The sequence below is a fragment of the Diaphorina citri genome, unplaced genomic scaffold, assembly GCF_000475195.1.
Source record: "Diaphorina citri unplaced genomic scaffold, Diaci psyllid genome assembly version 1.1 scaffold235, whole genome shotgun sequence".
NCBI classification, from domain to species: Eukaryota; Metazoa; Arthropoda; class Insecta; order Hemiptera; family Psyllidae; genus Diaphorina; species Diaphorina citri.
This window is the reverse complement of record NW_007377672.1, coordinates 239,263-258,375: the sequence shown is the minus strand read 5'-3', so window position 1 is coordinate 258,375 and position 19,113 is coordinate 239,263. Positions and strand designations below refer to the sequence as shown.

At 38.1% G+C, this 19,113-nt stretch overlaps 2 protein-coding genes and 1 long non-coding RNA gene across 8 annotated transcripts; 1 reads left to right on the top strand and 2 right to left on the bottom strand.

Moving 5' to 3' along the window:
• The first annotated feature begins 1,914 nt into the window (after window positions 1-1,914).
• On the top strand, window positions 1,915-4,349 carry LOC113466261. Its single transcript, XR_003390709.1, has 2 exons — window positions 1,915-1,960; window positions 4,212-4,349. It is a non-coding gene; the product is annotated as an uncharacterized LOC113466261 (long non-coding RNA).
• A 2,163-nt stretch (window positions 4,350-6,512) lies between these two features.
• On the bottom strand, window positions 6,513-18,833 carry LOC103506427 (inositol hexakisphosphate and diphosphoinositol-pentakisphosphate kinase). Of its 6 annotated transcripts, none has more exons than XM_026821496.1 (4): window positions 18,647-18,833; window positions 13,128-13,210; window positions 12,661-12,845; window positions 6,513-10,653 (listed from the first exon to the last, which is right to left on the bottom strand). In XM_026821496.1, the coding sequence occupies exons 3-4, from the start codon at window positions 12,800-12,802 to the stop codon at window positions 6,995-6,997; spliced, it is 3,801 nt and encodes a 1,266-aa protein (XP_026677297.1). In that variant the 5' UTR covers window positions 12,803-12,845; window positions 13,128-13,210; window positions 18,647-18,833; the 3' UTR covers window positions 6,513-6,994. The 6 variants fall into 6 exon arrangements, with proteins under 6 accessions (XP_026677297.1, XP_008469037.1, XP_017298369.1 ...); XM_008470815.3 differs by lacking the exon at window positions 18,647-18,833 and adding an exon at window positions 18,489-18,620; XM_017442880.2 differs by lacking the exon at window positions 18,647-18,833 and adding an exon at window positions 18,437-18,459.
• On the bottom strand, window positions 15,009-16,181 carry LOC103506441 (protein SREK1IP1-like). The gene is made up of 2 exons (XM_008470831.3): window positions 15,836-16,181; window positions 15,009-15,253 (listed from the first exon to the last, which is right to left on the bottom strand). Exons 1-2 carry the CDS (start codon window positions 16,017-16,019, stop codon window positions 15,024-15,026), a joined length of 414 nt encoding a protein of 137 aa, XP_008469053.1. The 5' UTR covers window positions 16,020-16,181; the 3' UTR covers window positions 15,009-15,023.
• Window positions 18,834-19,113: the final 280 nt, after the last annotated feature.

Here is a 19,113-nt window from a genome sequence, read left to right as displayed (position 1 = left end):
GTAGGCCACCCTTTTTGAGGGGTGCTAGAGACCTTGCCCCCTTTTTTAATGTTTTTTTTTTTTTTTTTTTTTTTTTTTGATATATCTTTTTGTAAAGTCTTTAAAATCGTGATCGTTTTTGGTCATTTTTTTCTCAGTTTCTTAAAATACATATGGACGTGCTTATTAATAGGTATTATTATTATTAAATTTACTAGCTGAATTCCGTCGCTTTGCTCCGGAATCCCGCTAGTTCATCCCGAGGCATGGCCAAACTTGTGGAAAATAATAAAAAATACGGTCGCGCTGGGCGCTCCCTATTAGCTGCATAGTTATCAAACTAAAAACAACGAACTCAAAATGTTGGTCGAGAGCGGAACATTTCTCTCCCGCAGTCTCTGCACTCAGTGTATTTCTTATGGAGATTTTAGCGATCAAAAATTGATCATATCTCAGGATCGGTTTGGATTTTCGCAAAATCCTTTCTTATTGCACACGATGTAGGCGGGGCCGGTCGCTGGGGGTGAGGAGAGCTTTTGTTGAGAAGATCGTTGATCTCACCGCCTTCCGGAATCTCCATTGTCTACGAACTTATTTACACTACACTAGGAATTAAGTTTATTGATATGAAAAGGATGAAGTAACAATTAAATCTAAGAGGCACTAATGATAACGATATTACAAGAGAAAGGCTAACTGTGGGCAAACGCGTAAAGGAGAGGAGGAGACTCCCTGGCCGTACGTTACTTATCACACACTGAGTTCTGAGCAGGTTGGATTCTGATACAAGACTGAGACCTATCCCTGATCTCTCGCTGGACCTTGATACTCGGTATCCTGCTTATCACACACTGAGTTCTGAGCAGGTTGGATTCTGATACAAGACTGAGACCGATCCCTGATCTCTCGCTGGACCTTGATACTCGGTATCCTTAGCTTTCTAGGTGTTGTGGTTCTCGAGATAGAGCGATCAGTGTGTGAATATGAAATGTGAATGGATCTTGTTTTTATAATATAAGATTTTCTCTGGTATAGAAGTTCAGACAGCCCTTAACTTTTCACAGTACACAATACTGAGTACTGACTCACAACATTTGATTTCTGAGTCACTTTTATGTCACAATGGCGTTTAAAATGTTAAATTTCCTCCCTATGATTCCTTTTGTCTCAATTTTATTTAAAATCAAAACGTAGTAGGTACCTACTAATGATAAGTCTTGAGTTTCAACACCACCCACATGAGGTAACAAGAAGGCGCGTTGTATTTTTTAATGGGGTTTCTCCTGTAGACCTATATCCTGTTAGTTACTTAATTTGCTATTCGAAATCGGTTGTTTCTACTAATGATAAGTCTTGAGTTTCAACACCACCCACATGAGGTAACAAGAAGGCGCGTTGTATTTTTTAATGGGGTTTCTCCTGTAGTATATCCTGTTAGTTACTTAATTTGCTATTCGAAATCGGTTGTTTGTCATAATCTTCCTTGTAAAAAGACCTTTAATTTGACATATAGGTCGACTAGGTTTGGATAAGTCCTTCTATGGGGACAGACAGACAGACAGACCGACAGACTGACCGAGTGACAGACACCGAAGCGAATACAATAGTCCGTCCCTTATACCTTTTTATTACTATTGTAATAATAAAGGAAGGACGGACTAAAAAATTGTAAAACAATACCTTGGCCACATTATTGTTGGGCTATTAGGTAGGTATTTTACTTTCATCAACTTGGTTCTTAACAAACAATATGGCCAAGGTATTGTTTTACATTTTTTTATTTTTTTTATTTTTTTATGTGTCATACATATGTCACACATTTATTTTTGTTGAAATAAAATCATCAATTTGAAAAAGAAAAATTGCAAGTCCGGGATTCGAATATTAACATCTCAACTTTAACCATTCTGTAGTCTGTACCTATTTTCAACCGATAATCGGTAGTAGGGGTAATTTGATTTGTCCTGGCAGGACCCCATAGGTAGTAACTGCCACGGTATGAAACGGGTAAATCATAAGCTGTAGTTGGGGTGATTTGATTTGTCCTGGCAGGACCCCATAGTAACTGCCACGGTATGAAACGGGTAAATCATAATTTTTGGCCAGTAACAATTACCATCTGAAAATATTCTCTCCCCCCCCCCTCACCTCTTTCACAATTTTTTTTCCTTTGGTTGGAGAATATGCGCGCGCACGTTTTACCTCCTTACACTGTAAAGGATAAATATTTCAGTTAGGGATGTTTCATTGTGTTGTTATATTTTCACCCCCGGAGACCATCAGGGCCGAAAGTTTTAATTTAATTTTTGGGTCTGAATTAAAGATGAATCATTAAATTGGGGGCTATTTGAAGCACAAATCACTTTTCAAAATGAATTTCCCATTTTGGGTGATTTCCCTAATGACAATCATCACCCATGCCTCCGCTTCATACGTAAGTATGGGAACAAAATAGGTCTGGTATATTGTTTTCTTGCATTTTAGGGGGACATGGGCAATAATAATAATAGTGGTTACCAGATACAGATCGTGCAGAACATTTTCGGAAAACTTATTGAATGGAAAAAGGGGACATGGGCAATAATAATAATAGTGGTTACCAGATACAGATCGTGCAGAACATTTTCGGAAAACTTATTGAATGGAAAAAAAAAATCCAGAAAGTATTGGAAGATGTCCGTATGAATGAAGTTGTGGGGGAAATTCTTCTTCTTCTTCTTCTTCTTCTTCTTCTTCTTCTTCTTCTTCTTCTTCTTCTTCTTCTTCTTCTAGTGCCATATCTTCAATAGACGTTGACGATTACTGTGGCCTAAATATTTCTATCAGCGGCTTGGTTGAAAATTTCTTCTGATGTTAATCCTGTCCAATTAATGATGTTGTTCAACCATGTTGTGCGAGGTCTGCCTCGTCCTCTGCGACCGTCCAAATCAGCTCGTACAATGTTTTGGAGAAGGTGGTATTTATCATTTCTCATGATGTGTCCAAAGTATGCTAGTTTTCTGTGCTTTATGGTTTTTACAATTTCCTTTTCTTTTCTCATTCTCATCAATACATTTTCATTTGTGATGTGGTATATCCAAGCCTGGTCTTCTTGCTCATGCTTGTTGTCTTTCTATGTTCTTCAACTAGTTTACATACAGACAGCGATGTTGACATCGATGTTTTTGTTCCGATGTATCGATGTTTTCAAAACATCGATGTCGATGTCCCAACCCTATCAAATTAAAGGTCTTTTTACCAGGAACACGAAAATGGTGGTGCAAATGTTGTCCAGAGAACCATAAAGCCAGAAAACCAAAAAAAAAACTGGTTTTTTGGGGATTTTTTTTTTCACATTTTCTCACACAAATGAGCTCTGATCTTGAAATTTGGTCAAATTAAAGGTCTTTTTACCAGGAACACGAAAATGGTGGTGCAAATGTTGTCCAGAGAACCATAAAGCCAGAAAACCAAAAAAAAACTGGTTTTTTGGGGATTTTTGGTTTCAGAAAATTCGACCGATTCAAAATGGCGGCACATTGAAAACAAGTCTGAAATGGCGTATTACTCCGGTAGACCTGTTTTTATCCTCTTTTCACGAGAAAACGGCTTGACAGATGTACAAATGTAATGAAATTTGTGTGTGTGTTTGTGGGATGGGCGTGGTGTGTGTGTTGGGTCTGTGGTGTTTGTTTGTGTGTGTGGGGAAGCAACGCGACGGGTTCGCCCTAGTAAATCAATAAAAATATGTAAACAGTTTCAGCTCGATCAGATAACTTTAACCCAACCCTCAACGGCCCTAAAGTTTCGAGCTTATTTGGTTATACAACTCGGGGGTAATGTAGCATTGTTCTCACCATTTCCTCTCTTGTCTCCTAAACGGTTGGTTCTAGAGAATTTTTTATAAAACAAAAAGTGTTCAAAACAATTTTTTACACAAAACCAAGTCCATTTGACACAACAAAAATCTAGTATTTAAATCTAGCAGAAGTTCAAAATCACCATTCCCTTGAACTTGAGCCTTTCAGTCACTTCCTTTGTTTCTCTTAGACCAGAAACACATTGTGAGAACCATTTTATTTGGATGTTGATCCTACAGAGACACTCAGTCTGAGTGCTTATTAGGAACATGAACATGACTAGATAAACCAAGGAAGCTGATAGAGAGTGTACAATAGTGTAGATGAAGGTTTGGGACCTATTTAGACTTCAAATAACTTTTAATACATCTAAATATTTTTAACACCGCGCAGTAACTGCCACGGTATGAAACGGGTAAGTCATAATCGGTAGTAGGGGTAATTTGATTTGTCCTGACAGGACCCCATATTAACTGCCACGGTATGAAACGGGTAAGTTATAATCGGTAGTAGGGGTAATTTGATTTGTCCTTTGGGAGCAAAAAACACTCAGATTTGATAGGTCACACTTGTACTTTATAAGCACTTTTGTGATTCGCGAATTCCGCGAATCGCAAAAACTCGAGTGAGTAGTCGATTATACTTCAAATTTAACGTAGAAAACGAAAATGCAATAAAAAATAGGGGTTCTAATTTAAAAATCCAATGTTGGTACCCGATTCGCGGACTTCGCGAATCACGATATTGCCAAAATATCCGCTTCAAAAATCAAAAAGTTACGGTTTTTTTTTTTTGTTTTTCGAAATTTCGAACAGGCTCCGAGAAAATCAATTAAAGCATAAATTCTGGGACACCCTGTATATATATAAAGATTTGGGAGAAAACACTCAGATTTGATAGGTCACACTTGTACTTTATAAGCACTTTTGTGATTCGCGAATTCCGCGAATCGCAAAAATTCGAGTGAGTAGTCGATTATACTTCAAATTTAACGTAGAAAACGAATGTGCAATAAAAAATAGGGGTTCTAATTTAAAAATCTAAAGTTGGTACCCGATTCGCGGACTTCGCAAATCGCGATATTGCCAAAATATCCGCTTCAAAAATCAAAAAGTTACGGTTTTTTTTTTTTTTTTTCGAAATTTCGAACAGGCTCCGAGAAAATCAATTAAAGCATAAATTCTGGGACACCCTGTATATAGATCAACTCTTTCAAGTCTGGGAAATTTCAAATTTATGTATTACCATAACGAAACATTAAAACTGAACAGATATCATTTTTGATTTCAATAGACAATTGAGGACAGTGACAAAGGGCGTATTTGGCCTTTTCTGTTTTTCTTCTAAAATGCCGGGTTTTACCTGATGAGGTGATACATAATATCCAAAGTTGGTTAGGACCAGCTACATGAAACTTGACCAATTCTATGAAAATAATTCCAGTGGTTTGTTGGTTGAATTGGTCTCCTTGGTTGAATAAATAAAGTCCGACAATAAAATACCTACGGCTTAACTTGACTCCACACGTGAGGAGTGAGGAGTCTTCTACTCTGTATTACCGCTACTATGTCAGTCGAGAACCTGATTTTCTCTTTACTTATAATAATAATAATAGTGCTTATTTATACTGCTCGCATAGGACTGAAAAGTCCCTTTACTCCAGCAGTAGGCTACTACTATTATTGTGGTCAAATTCTCAAATTATATGAGGATAAAATTCCATACCTCGGCTGGGATTGAACCCACGCCCTCCTGTTTAACAAGCGAGCGTCTTGACCACTACACCACCGAGGTAGGTTGAACATACTCATATTAGGTACCTATGTTTAAATTCTCATTAAATTAGTACCATTATTACACGTATTACCTTTCGAGAAATAGGTGAAGTAGATAGTTATATGTACCACCTACATTTTGGTGGAGATGCCAAAATTACCGCTCAAATTTTCTCTTCACCCCTTTACACCAAAACTGGTCTAAACATTTTGTCTGCTCATAATTAGGTATCTTCTCGGAAGTAGGTATGAAGTGAAAGGTAAACCCAAATCTGAAATGTTTCTTCATTTGGGATTGCATTGTGAGGTATGGAATCCTCCCTTGTACCTAAATACCCCTTAGGTACCCTGTCCTAATATTATGTAGCGTACTTGGAAATTCCCTGTGGAACTCATAAGCGGTTTCCTTAACAACAATATTCCCTATTGCTACATATTCCCTATTATGTTACATATTCCCTATTTTGTAAAGTGTGTTATCACTCCATTATTATTGGTGGTCAGGGCGTTTTTAGGGGGTCCGTCCGGGGCTATTTGACCGGGCGCGGGCTTTTCGAGGGACCCGGAACCAGCTTTTTCAAATAATAATAATAATAATCGCCTATTATGCCTTGAGAAATCCTTGAAAATATTGATGGAATTAAAGGAATATTTCTATAGGATAAAAAAAATGTTAGAAAAGCCCCATTTTTGAAGCTATCACCCCGAGCCCCGGTTAGCCTGAGAGAAAAAAAAAAATCCAGAAAGTATTGGAAGATGTCCGTATGAATGAAGTTGTGGGGGAAATTCTTCTTCTTCTTCTTCTTCTTCTTCTTCTTCTTCTTCTTCTAGTGCCATATCTTCAATAGACGTTGGCGATTACTGTGGCCCAAATATTTCTATCAGCGGTTTGGTTGAAAATTTCTTCTGATGTTAATCCTGTCCAATTAATGATGTTGTTCAACCATGTTGTGCGAGGTCTGCCTCGTCCTCTGCGACCGTCCAAATCAGCTCGTACAATGTTTTGGAGAAGGTGGTATTTATCATTTCTCATGATGTGTCCAAAGTATGCTAGTTTTCTGTGCTTTATGGTTTTTACAATTTCCTTTTCTTTTCTCATTCTCATCAATACATTTTCATTTGTGATGTGGTATGTCTTTCTATGTTCTTCAACTAGTTTAAATACAGACAGACAGAATTTTTTCTAATTGTGGATGCATAAGGAGTAAGAATAACTAAAAATATCACGATTCTAAGCAATGTACCTACAGGCAAATCTATAATTTTATTTATATAGATTGTTCAACTTGTCAAACATTTAATGGCATAAACGGGTAAACGCTTTTCATTTCCTCTAGAAGGAAAACAACTGATTGGAAAGTTTACATACTTATTTGTGTAAACGCTGTTGATGTTTTCTCACTATTTTGTACTCAGCGTTATGTCATCATCATCACCAGTTCCAGGCGTTGACATTTCTGTGTCTTCATTTTCCACAACTGTGACGTCATGATCCATATCAGACATGGGTGTGACATCACCACCTGGATCACGAATATCAACTTCACTACTTGGAACAGAACTCCTACTCGATGAGAATTCACTGCTACAACTATCTGACGTATTGAGACCACTCTTGAAGAAATAATCAGATAACGCGTTTGGGGAACTGGGTCCACTCTCTGAAACAAAAGATGGTGGACCACTCCAGCCTAGTCTAGCTCCGGATAAAGAATGTTCTATAGGAGTTGATGGGTATTTAGGTGGAGAAGATGCAGGTGTCTTGGAAGGTATGACGCGGATCATTTTACCTAGGAAATTATCGAGATGTTTGAGAGACAAAGCATTGTGGAGGGTTTCTAATGGTCGAATAGAAGGGACACCTCCAAACCCATCGAGCGCAGTCACGTTTGTAGTGCTGGGAATCATATTCCTTAGGTTGGGTGCACTAGAGGAGCCACTAATCACAGCTGTACTGAACAAACTATTACCCGAGCTGCTGGATAATGCCAGGCCTCGCCTGAACCCGTACCCTGTGGAATTTTTCAAGTAGCACATCTGACCTGAGATACTGTGTCTATGCCGACAGTTACCCTCGCAACATTTTGAAGCACCCTTGGGTCTCTGGTGTTGTTGATCATAACTCCGAGACCTCTGTTCTTCATTGGGAGATCTTGGTCGTCGGTAAGGATGCCCCTCTGGTGCTACAATACTTGGGCATGGATCCCCCACAGAATTCTTTCTCTTCAAGTCTTTAACTGTGATGGGGATTGGCTGGGATAAAACGAACTTTCCTTTTGACTGATCCACACTTGGGCCTTCTGCAGATGTTGGAGAGTCTTGGTCGGATGTAGATTTGCTAGAACCTGTATTATCTTCGGCATCCGTGCTGTAAAACTCCGTGTCTTCTTGATCAATTCGAGGCAGGTTTTTCTTCTGATCATTTCGACTATGAGGGCGAAAGCCAGGTCCCGGCGGTAAATTCTTCTGAACGCAACAATTAACACCTGGACTGAAATGCAATTCAATATGAAACCGCTCATCGGATGTTGGATCTTTCGTAGGATCTTCATAAAGCATAATGACTACTTGAGACATGTAGTTGAGTTCAGACACCATACTAACATATTCCATAGCCCGCATCCACTGCTCATCATTCATATGAACACTTTCTGTTAAGCCACCATACCTGAGTACAGTCAGTAGCGAATGGATATGGCTTTCACTAGTGAAATAAAGTCTTGTCCTTACATGACGTCCAGGGCTTGACACACCATGGGAATATTGTGGATTCAGACGGTTGACATTTTCTTCTGATTCTTCTACATTTCTTTGTAAGTCTGCACGGATTTTCTTTAGAAGAGGTACGCAAATCCCTTGACTAATTGTCAACTTTTCTGACATTGTCATGCCATATTCTTGCGGAATCACTATGTCCGCCATGTATTTAGCATTTAGATACAATTCCTCTGCCTGGTCAAACTGAACTGTGTGCTGATTGTGTTGCAAATCATACTTGATACAATCATAAATATCAGGAATTTTAGAAATATCGTACTTGTAATTTTTCATACAAAAATCTTTCTCTATCTTACTCCATCGTCGACCCATCAGTTCCCAAGACTCGCCATGGTACAGAGAAGATTCCTTACATTTGACATCTTCCAATTTCTTCTGAATGATGTGTTGTAGTACATGAATGAGCTCATGAATACGCTTGCAACATTGTACAGGGTTCTTCACAAAGTCCATGGCAATATTGATACTGGTGGCATTGCAAGGATTTACTTTGTCTCGATCTTCGGGAGTGAATGTTCGATCCCGCTGTAACAAATCATGCAATTTTGCCTTGACTATGTTCTGGTGTTTACTTGCATCACTGTCGTTGTCCAAAAGTCCATTTGTGTTGGCACTCTTCACCATTTGAACTAGTATCGGCGTTAGTTCACCTTCTAAAGCTAACAACCCTTTAGCGAACGCTGCCGCTGTCATTTGCACTCTTCCCTCATCACTAGCATAGATTTTTAGATCGTGTCGAAATGTAGAATGCAATCTCAATAAACCTAATCCATTGCCTTGGCCACCTGGATACATACATCGGAATACCCTACCCAACTCTTCAGCTTGAATTCTTCCTGCTGGAGTGAGCTCCCCTCCCCACTTCAATATAAGCACGAGAGATGGTTCCTTGGGTTTACATACATCTTCTTCCTCCTCGTCACTACTAGATCCTCTGGGTCTTCCTTTAGGTTGATATTTCATTTGAACCTTCCTATTGATACCAGAAAAGTGGCCATACATTTCTAGAACTCCCTTCAGCTGTTCCAGTTTACCTTGTTTCTCTTCAATCTCCGGATCTGCTGAATTGTTTTCAATCTCAGTCAGAAGCATACGTGCTATATCCAGAACTTCTTGTAGTTGTTTTGGCTTTTTCAATTTAACGTGGCCATCATTTTGTCCTCCGTACTTGTAAAAAATTTCAAAAAACTTTGGATGTCGCACTTCAACTTTCATTTTTTGCTTTGGTGTCCGATCCCCATGTCGTATGACGGCCACAACACATCTAAGTTCCATCATCTTACCAAACGTTGTAGGAACAAAGGGTGGATCATCTAACTGAAATGGCACTGACCATGGAATGTGCAATGTAGGTGCTAATTCTCTTAAAATCATGTTACCCAGTATTTTGGCACTGTCATCGTAATATTTATTGGAATTTTTCACAAAACTAAATCCATTTACATCACAAACGAACGATTTGCCATTGGCTCTGAGTAAATCAAATCCACACACGGTTTGTTTAAATGCGAGACACACTTTTCTGGAGATGAGTTTCTCTGCATTACTTAATATCACAGGATATCGGATTTCTTTGCCCTCGGAGTCGCGCTCTACTTTACCATCCAAAGCTGGTGACTTTCTTGCTTCGGCATGAGCATAGTCAGGACCCACAGTGTACACTTTGACATCTGTTCCATCAGTTGGCATGAAATCTTCGTAGATGAAAGAACCACTCTTGCGTACTCTTGATTCAGGAGAATAGACACTACTCCGACTGCCTATCTTACGAAATAATCGTTGGCTACCTCCACCTGCAGAAGTTGGGTAGTAGATATAAATATTATGATCTTCAGCCGACACGGGCTTCTCTACAAATGGTTTATTGAACACAATTCCATTCACTTCTACATGATCTTCAGATTCCACGAGTTCGTGTTTAACAGGATCAGGGGATTCTCTATCCAGCACTGCATAGCGAGGGATTTCAATGCCTTCCTTCTCAAGGAGTGCATACACTTTCCGTCTATCTTGAATATCATATTGCATGTTTAGATTATTAATGACAAACGGTTTACGTAGGTTTGCATACTTGATAGCTTTCTCCAAGGGGAAACCTTTAGAATGGAAAGATATAAGACAATCAACGATCGGCCACTCGTCCACTGGTTTCTGTATGGTCTCCTCGGAAAATACTATCATTTTGATAAATTCAAACTCCTCAAGTCGAGTCAAGATTTCTTTCATTGGTTTTGATTGGGACTTCTTAGCCATGGCGCACACTCCCACAATGACCTGTTTACCTGAAATGAAGAAAAATATTGTTCATACAATAAATGTTATGAGTTCCAATTTGTTTGGATTTTGCACAATGACCTGTTTACCTGAAATGAAGAAAAATATTGTTCATACAATAAATGTTATGAGTTCCAATTTGTTTGGATTTTGCTTTTTTTTGTCTGTAAATCTGTTTCATTATAACTCTCGAAAAATTAATCCAATTTTCAGAAAATTCAACAGACAGTTTCAACAAAATTTTCTCCTTTGATTTTGAACCTTTGGGGTGTATCCACAGAGGCAGTTAGGTTATGGAATTCTCTACATAGGGTTATAACGGACTCACAAAGTCTAGGAACATTCAAGACCTCCCTGGTGAAATATCTTAAAGGCTCACAGTGAAAGAAAAATTTAGTGGTTGGGTGGAAGAGCTCCTCCAGGAGAACCGTCACTCAAAAGAAAGCCATAATATATACAGGGTGACCCAGCGTTACGATGATATACATATACAGCATTGCTCAGAAGTCCTAGTGAACCTCTTGTAACTTTTGAAAGGCTTGGAATTTTGAAGTTCTGTTTTGTTCTGAAGATAGAAAGAGGCCCATGGCAAAGTTGATGGTGATGCCAAAATCCATGTTCAAACCCCGGAAGTGGCACTTTTTGTATAAAAGTAGTCATTTCTCGAAAAATTCAAATGAGAACCCCTACTTTTTATTTCATTTTTGAAATCTACGTCGAATGTAATGGGGAACCAAATATTTTTTTTTGCTAAAATTGGTAAGTGGTAAGTACAGGGGGCGAGATTTTTTTCATCCTTAACAAAGGATGTGACATGTGACATATCAAATCCGTGTAGTTTTAGGTGCTGAATAACGTGGTGACATTAGTTTTTTGTTATCTTTCATTTCAGAGCTCTTGGGTGTAAGAGTATAGTTTCAAAAACCCCTATTCCCAAGACCTCAAAAATGTAAGTAAGATAACGAAAAACTAATGTCACCACGTTATTCAGCACTTAAAACTACACGGATTTGATACGTCACATCAATTGTTCAGGATGAAAAAAATCTCTCCCCCCGTACTTACCTCTTACCAATAATAGCAAAAAAATTATTTGGTTCAACATGAAATTTGATGTAGATTTCAAAAATGAATAAAAAGTAGGGGTTCTCATTTGAATTTCTCAAGAAAATACGACTTTTATTCAAAAAGTGCCATTTCGGGGGTTCAAACCTGGACTTAGACATTACCATTGAATTGGCCATGGGTCATGGGTCTTTTCCTATCTCTAGGAAAAAAACAGAACATTTCCAAGCTGTTCAGAAGTTACAAGGGGTCTGACTAGGACTTCTGAGTCATGCTGTATGTATCTAAAATATATACAGCCCCTTGTGTAACTGACTGACTGACTGATTCACTCACTCACTCATACTAATTCTAACCCACTTCTAGATGGGCTAGGTAGATGCGGTTTTCACCATTGGATTCCTTATTTTTTGTACATACTGGGAAAACTCGAAAACCCCGAAATTCCAAACCGTTCCCGAGATATTGACGTTTTTTATTCCCCCCATAAGAAATACACGGGGAACACACTTTGAGGCCAGTAAAACTTTTCCTACATTTAATATTTTGCTCTCGCTTTTAGTTTTGTTTTCATTTCTTCGAGACAAGACTCAGGGACGATATTAGTATTCAGGTGCGAAGCCGAGGGAGCGCGAAGCGCGACCTCATGCATACCCCGCGAATCCCCGGGAGCGCGCAGCGCGACCGTAAACAAGGGAGTGCGAGGCGCGATCCCATGCACAACCCCGCGAAGGCCCCGGGAGCGCGCAGCGCAACCCTATGCACAACCCCACGAAGCTCCTGGGAGCGCGCAGCGCGACCGTAAACAAGGGAGCGCGAAGCGCGACGCCATGCACAACCCCGCGATGCGCGACCGTATTCACAACTCCGCGTAGCGAACACGCGACGCCCCCTCCCGAGCACGAAGTGCGAGCTTGGCTATTACCTTGAACTGTATACATATTGCTTACCTTCTTCACAGCAGGGGTCCGAGTCATAACCAATGTCAGTACACTCATGTCGGCTCTTATCTCTTCCCTCATCACCAACATAGAATGCTGGTTTAGAAAAACGTAGACCCTGATAGCCATGTTCTAATTCAGTGTAAGACATGCTTGGTTATTTCTATGTCAAGATGTACTTGACTTGATCAAATCTGAAAATGGAGAATGTGAAAACTGAGATTGAGCTGTTCTAGGTGCCTTTATAAATAGGTACAGCAATACATACAGGGTGCACCAGAAAAACACTGACAATGGCTCAGAAACTGAGATTGAGCTGTTCTAGGTGCCTTTATAAATAGGTACAGCAATACATACAGGGTGCACCAGAAAAACACTGACAATGGCTCAGTGTAAGTATTTAGATCTCATCATTTCCAACATTAGCTTCATTTTCAAGAAAAGTAAAAATAGTCTAATAGATAGAGGTAGTTTACCTTGTAATAATTAGGGTAAATGATTTCTTTCTTCTTCTTTCTTCATAGGTTGGTGGGATAAGTGTGTTGAAAATTTTGGTGGTCTGTAAACAAAAGACATATCTTGAGAATGATTAAGAGCTAGAGACTTGAAATTTGGTATGCAGCTGTCAAATATGACAAGGATATTTATATGTTACATGAAGCTTTTGGTTAAGATTGTAGGCAGTATTTTGACCTCTTTTTAGCTTTTTCTGACATAATTATTCAATAATATCTCAGGAACAATATGAGATAGAGTTGAAATTTGGTAGGTATCAGGGTGTCTACCAAAATGGAAAAATAAAATTCCCTGACTTTTCCCGGTTTTCCAGTCCAATTTTTCAAAATTTCCAGTCTACTTTTCCAAGATTTTCCACCCTATTCCCACTGCGCCGCAGCCGATTTTTTTTTTTCCAAGCAATGTTCTCAAGCCTGTTAAATTTCTTTAAATTTTTTTTTTTTTTTTTTTTTTTTTTTTTTTTTCAAGCAATGTTCTCAAGCCTGTTAAATTTCTTCAATCTTTTTTCATTTGACTAGGGTAAGGTCTTGAGTCCTCCATTTGCACCATGAAATAACTGTGCCGCAGGCCAAATTTTTCAAGATAAATGACCTTTGACCAAGATAATGACCTCAAGACTACTACAGCCATTTCTTTTTGATCTGGCTTTGGGCCCCTAATAGGTATTTGCTATAAGTGAACTGTTGTGTTTTTTTTTTTTTTTAAAAAAAAAAAGGGGGGCCTTTTTTTTTTTTTTTTTTTTTTTTTTTTTTTTTTTTTTTTTTTTTTTTTTTTTTTAGAATATAATAACAATAGAATATAATTTAGAATATATTTTTTTTAGAATCACTGGTAGACACCCTGCAGTTTTCAAGGGGTTTTCAGCAGTACTAACTAAATGGTTAGGGACATTGAAAAAGTTATGGTAGAAAACCCAAAATAATGAGCTTGTGAAATGTTTGCATGCCAAGTCAAAATAGTTTGACAGTGCTACAACAGATATTAGGGAGATTTCGCATCGAATCCTGATCCCCATAACGCAACCCATGTTGGCGCCATCTTGTTTACATCATGTTTTTAGATTTAGCATGGGATCGAAAACCGAACGAAAACCGAAACCGAAAACCGAAGCGAACCTAGCGGACGCTCAAGTAATCATACTTTTAATTTGTTCAATGTTTTGTCTTGTCCTAAAAAATAACAAATTATTCAAATCAGTTTTTGAATTAATTAATTAAAAACAGGAAACAATGATTTTTTAAAATTATTTAGGTATTTGTTTTCTCAATTTAATTATTCCACCATTAAAAACAGGAAACAATGATTTTTTAAAATTATTTATTTGTTTTCTCAATTTAATTATTCCACCGTGTTCGTTATCTGTTACGTTCTTTTTTGTACAAATGAAACGATAGGTAAAAAAAGGACATAACAGATAACGAAGAAAAGAAAAAATTAATAATTAATTATTACATAAAAAATGAGTTTTTTGCTATGTTTTTGTTTTTAATTAATTTCTGAATTAATTAAGATACCTACCTACATCAAAAAATTTCAGTCAAAATTAATTATAATTTCCCCTTCAAAAATGTAAAATAACCGTGATCTATTCAAAAAGAATTTAAATTTACGCGCGTTTCTAACATGGAAATTTCATTTTTCTTTCTTCACTTCATTTATTTAATTTTTTTGATTTTTTGGGAATGTATCAAAATGAGCTTGCGGGCCACACAAAAGGAGTTGGCGGGCCACAGTTTGTGCACACCTGGTGTAAACAAACACCAAACTAAATGAATATAGTATATAATATTAGCTAGTTGCTTGCCACAGACGCCCCTAACACTAAAACACATTTAAGTAAACAAAATACCTTGTACTTAGTATTCATCAATATTTTTCCTAGCACAAATCATACTTACAATGGGATTTTTGATTGTCAGGGTAACTTCATTGGTTGTGACAATTTTCTCATTCTTTTTAGTTGAATTCTCCACACCATTCTCATTGTCTCTCTTCTTTCTCCTCTCCTTCTCTTCTTTTTCCTTTCCAGCTTGTCTTGTGAATTTTCTGCTTTGAGAAGATTTTTTAACTTGAAATACTTCTTCACCTGAAATAAAGTGGAAATACAATTATTTGGTGTACTTATGCAGGAGTAAGCAAATTCAACACACAAATGTCTACTATTTAATAACAAGATTTTTTAACTTGAAATACTTCTTCACCTGAAATAAAGTGGAAATACAATTATTTGGTGTACTTATGCAGGAGTAAGCAAATTCATCACACAAATGTCTACTATTTAATAACTTTTTTTTTGCACAATTGAGGTGGAATTTAGGTTATGAACTCATGGAAAGTACCTCATGTAATATTCTACTGATATGCCTGCAGTTGTATCTATCTGGTACTCAGGTAACTACACACTCATAAAAATCAAGCTGACGTCCAATATAGGTATTATCAATTTAGTTAAAATTGATACATTAGTGTTGTTCTTGAACAATGTGTATCCAGATTCCACAACCGTGCCTTATAGACAAGTGCCTGAGTACCTACTTAAGATCTCAAGTAAGTACCAGACCACAACTTGGTAAGTTGACTTGACTGATTGCACTACTAATACTTGTGGTAGGAGCACCTGATTGTTAACCTATAGGGATAGTAACTAGAGCTCGAGCTCATCTTATACCTTCATCAAATTCTTCGGCAAAACTGAGCACTGCCGTTTTCTTGGCAGGTTGCTGAGGTCTGGCTTTGGGTTTTTCTTTTGGTTTCTCTTCCACATTGGTCTCATCCACATCCATTGCATTATCTTCGTCATTTTCATCTAGGTTCTCTCGCCTCCGGATATTTCGTTTGGGTTTCTTGAACATCACTTCAAATTTGATTTCAAAATCTGAAAAGGAAACTTAAATTCCACCTAGATCTAGATAGCTAGGTAATCCACTTGTGGAGGAAAATGGAAAATCCTAAAACTGGAAAAGAAAATCCGAAACTAAAATAAACGTAACGATAACGAAAGAGAACAAAAAAAAAGTAAAAAGTGTAAAAATACGAAAATGAAAACCAAAACAAAAAGAAAAGTCAACGTTGTCAAGTTAACGCACTCCGATCCCCGTGTTCAAAACCCCATAATGTGTGTCATGCGCAGAAACCAAAACTCGTCGAGCATCGTCCTGATCCCCAAAAAAAATGCGTTGCGAAATCTGTCTATTATGAGCGTTAACGTTAATGTCGAGTGTCGACCGAATGTTCAACATGCGGTCGACTCCTAGTGCAGGCATAGGTTAGGCCAGGTCGTGTTTTCGGAGCAAAATGTATGCCCTAATGGGGCAGGAGAAAATCATTACCTACCTACCTATTCAAATGATTGTTACGATGTCAAAATATTTAGGTATTGCAAAATGCATTGTTAAAAAGTTACGCAGTCCTATACCTACCTGGTTAGTGGTTAGCTCGGACCTATCTTCTCCTCCTCACTTTGATTTCAGTACAAAATAAGATCTCCGTTTTGTAACAGTTTCCTATCAAACCTCTTTTTTTAAGGCTTTCTGTGTATAATTTGTCTGATATTGTGGAGGTACGGATGATGTATAGGTACCTACCTATTTGCTCTGAGGGCCGAATCTATTTGGGGGGGGCCGAGGGGGCCTGTCTCCGATCCCCGTGTTCAAAACCCCATAATGTGTGTCATGCGCAGAAACCAAAACTCGTCGAGCATCGTCCTGATCCCCAAAAAAAAATGCGTTGTGAAATCTGTCTATTATATGCCACAGAGAAACTAGCCATTATAAGGTAGGTAGTTGTAGAGTAAAAAAATCTGGTGTGAACATCACACAACTTTCCTTATCCTATTGAATGATGCTTATTTGAGTGTTCTTTTACCCTAACTTTTACAATACCTTTAACCGTTTAGTCAATATAGCTGAAAACTGCCAAAAAACGATAGAAAACCACCAAAAAGTGGTCAAAATACTGCCAACCGTAGCACCTATCTCAACCAAGTTTCATGTTGCATCCTTGTCACATTTGTGAACTAGGTATTTCAAGTCTCTAGCTCATACTGTACCTGAGATATTGTTAAATTAAATCCTAAATCACCAAAGTATGGAGTCACACACATGCAATTTGTTTTCTTTCTTCCATCATTTGTAGTTTTTACTTTCCTTATCCTATAGGAAGGAAAGAAAAATAATCGGGTCAAATTTTTGATATTCAGTTTTTAATGCCAAAACATGTTTTGAGGTCTCTGAAGCCTAAATCTAAAGTTTCAGCCATTGGTCCGTGTGTGTGTGTCTTTGTCTGTAAACAAAATATCTCGAGAAGGGTAAGAGCTAGAGACTTGAAAATTGGTATGTAGCTGTAAAATGTGACAAGGATGTGACACGAAACTTTTGGTTTAGACTGGTGAAATGCTTGGCATTTTACCACTTTTTGGTGTTTTTTGCTGCTAAACAGCACTGTTCTAGCTCTTACCCTTCTTGAGATATTTTGTTTACAGACAAAGACACACACACACACACACACACACACTTGGTTTAGACTGGTGAAATGCTTGGCATTTTACCACTTTTTGGTGTTTTTTGCTGCTAAACAGCACTGTTCTAGCTCTTACCCTTCTCGAGATATTTTGTTTACAGACAAAGACACACACACACACACACATGGACCAATGGCTGAAACTTATTTAGACTTCAGAGACTTCAAAACATGTTTTGGCACTAAAAACTGACCATCAATAATTTGACCCGATTATTTTTCTTTCCTTCCTATAGGATAAGGAAAGTAAAAACTACAAATGATTGAAGAAAACAAATTGCATGTGTGTGACCTGGACACACTGAAACTTACCCAGTAATGTTACTATTGTATTTTTCACTTGGAAATGACCCAGACTTACTGGAACTTACCCAATAATGTTATGATGGTGTTTTTCACTCAGAAATGGCCCAGACTTACAGAATGTTACTATTGTATTTTTCACTTGGAAATGACCCAGACTTACTGAAACTTACCCAATAATGTTATGATGGTGTTTTTCACTCAGAAATGGCCCAGACTTACAGAATGTTACTATTGTTTTTCACTTGGAAATGATCCGAACTCACCAATACCTACCCAATAATGTTACAATGCCTATTGCTTTTGACAAATCCCCCCTCACCCTAAAAAATATATGAGACGGACCCCAAAAAATACCACTTGTAACTGTAACATAAAAAAGCCCCACCAAGTTGTTCCTCCCAAAAGAAATCAAGTGCCCAAAAACAAAACTGACATACTGACATACCTACCAATACCACCACCCCATAAAAGGAAAAGGAATCAATTTTGTACCCCACCTTTTATTAACTTCATAATTTGTGTGTGCCTCCTTCAATTCGCATCTACCTTTCTTTCATTTCATTGCACGCCTGTTTCCTCTAATATCACTTCAGCACTTCTGTCTGCTGCTCCACAGCCACTCGAAATGTGTGTGCCTCCTTCAATTCGCATCTACCTTTCTTTCATTTCATTGCACGCCTGTTTCCTCTAATATCACTTCAGCACTTCTGTCTGCAGCTGCTGCTCCACAGCCACTCGAAAAGTATAATTTAGGCCGTGGTTATGAACAGGGCCATCGTAGGACATCGTCGGACTTTTTGCGTGTAAAGTTGGCGGGAAATTCGAATTTTTGATTTTTTTTTCGCAACTTGTCATCTCAGCCCTGTTCATAAACACACCCTTAAACGTGCAAACTAGAGCTAGAGTGCTAGAGAATCTAGAGATAAAAAGTAAAAAATGAATTCAGGCCGTGGTTATGAACAGGGCTGAGATAGGCCATTCTGAGATGTTCGGAATTTTTCACTTGCAAGTCAAGTCTCGGAATCCTCCCAACATCAGATTCTGAAAGCCGGACTGTTGTAGTCAAGCAACGTCATCGTTGCACGGCCGAGCAAGTCTCTCTTCTTCTTCTCAAGTGGAAAA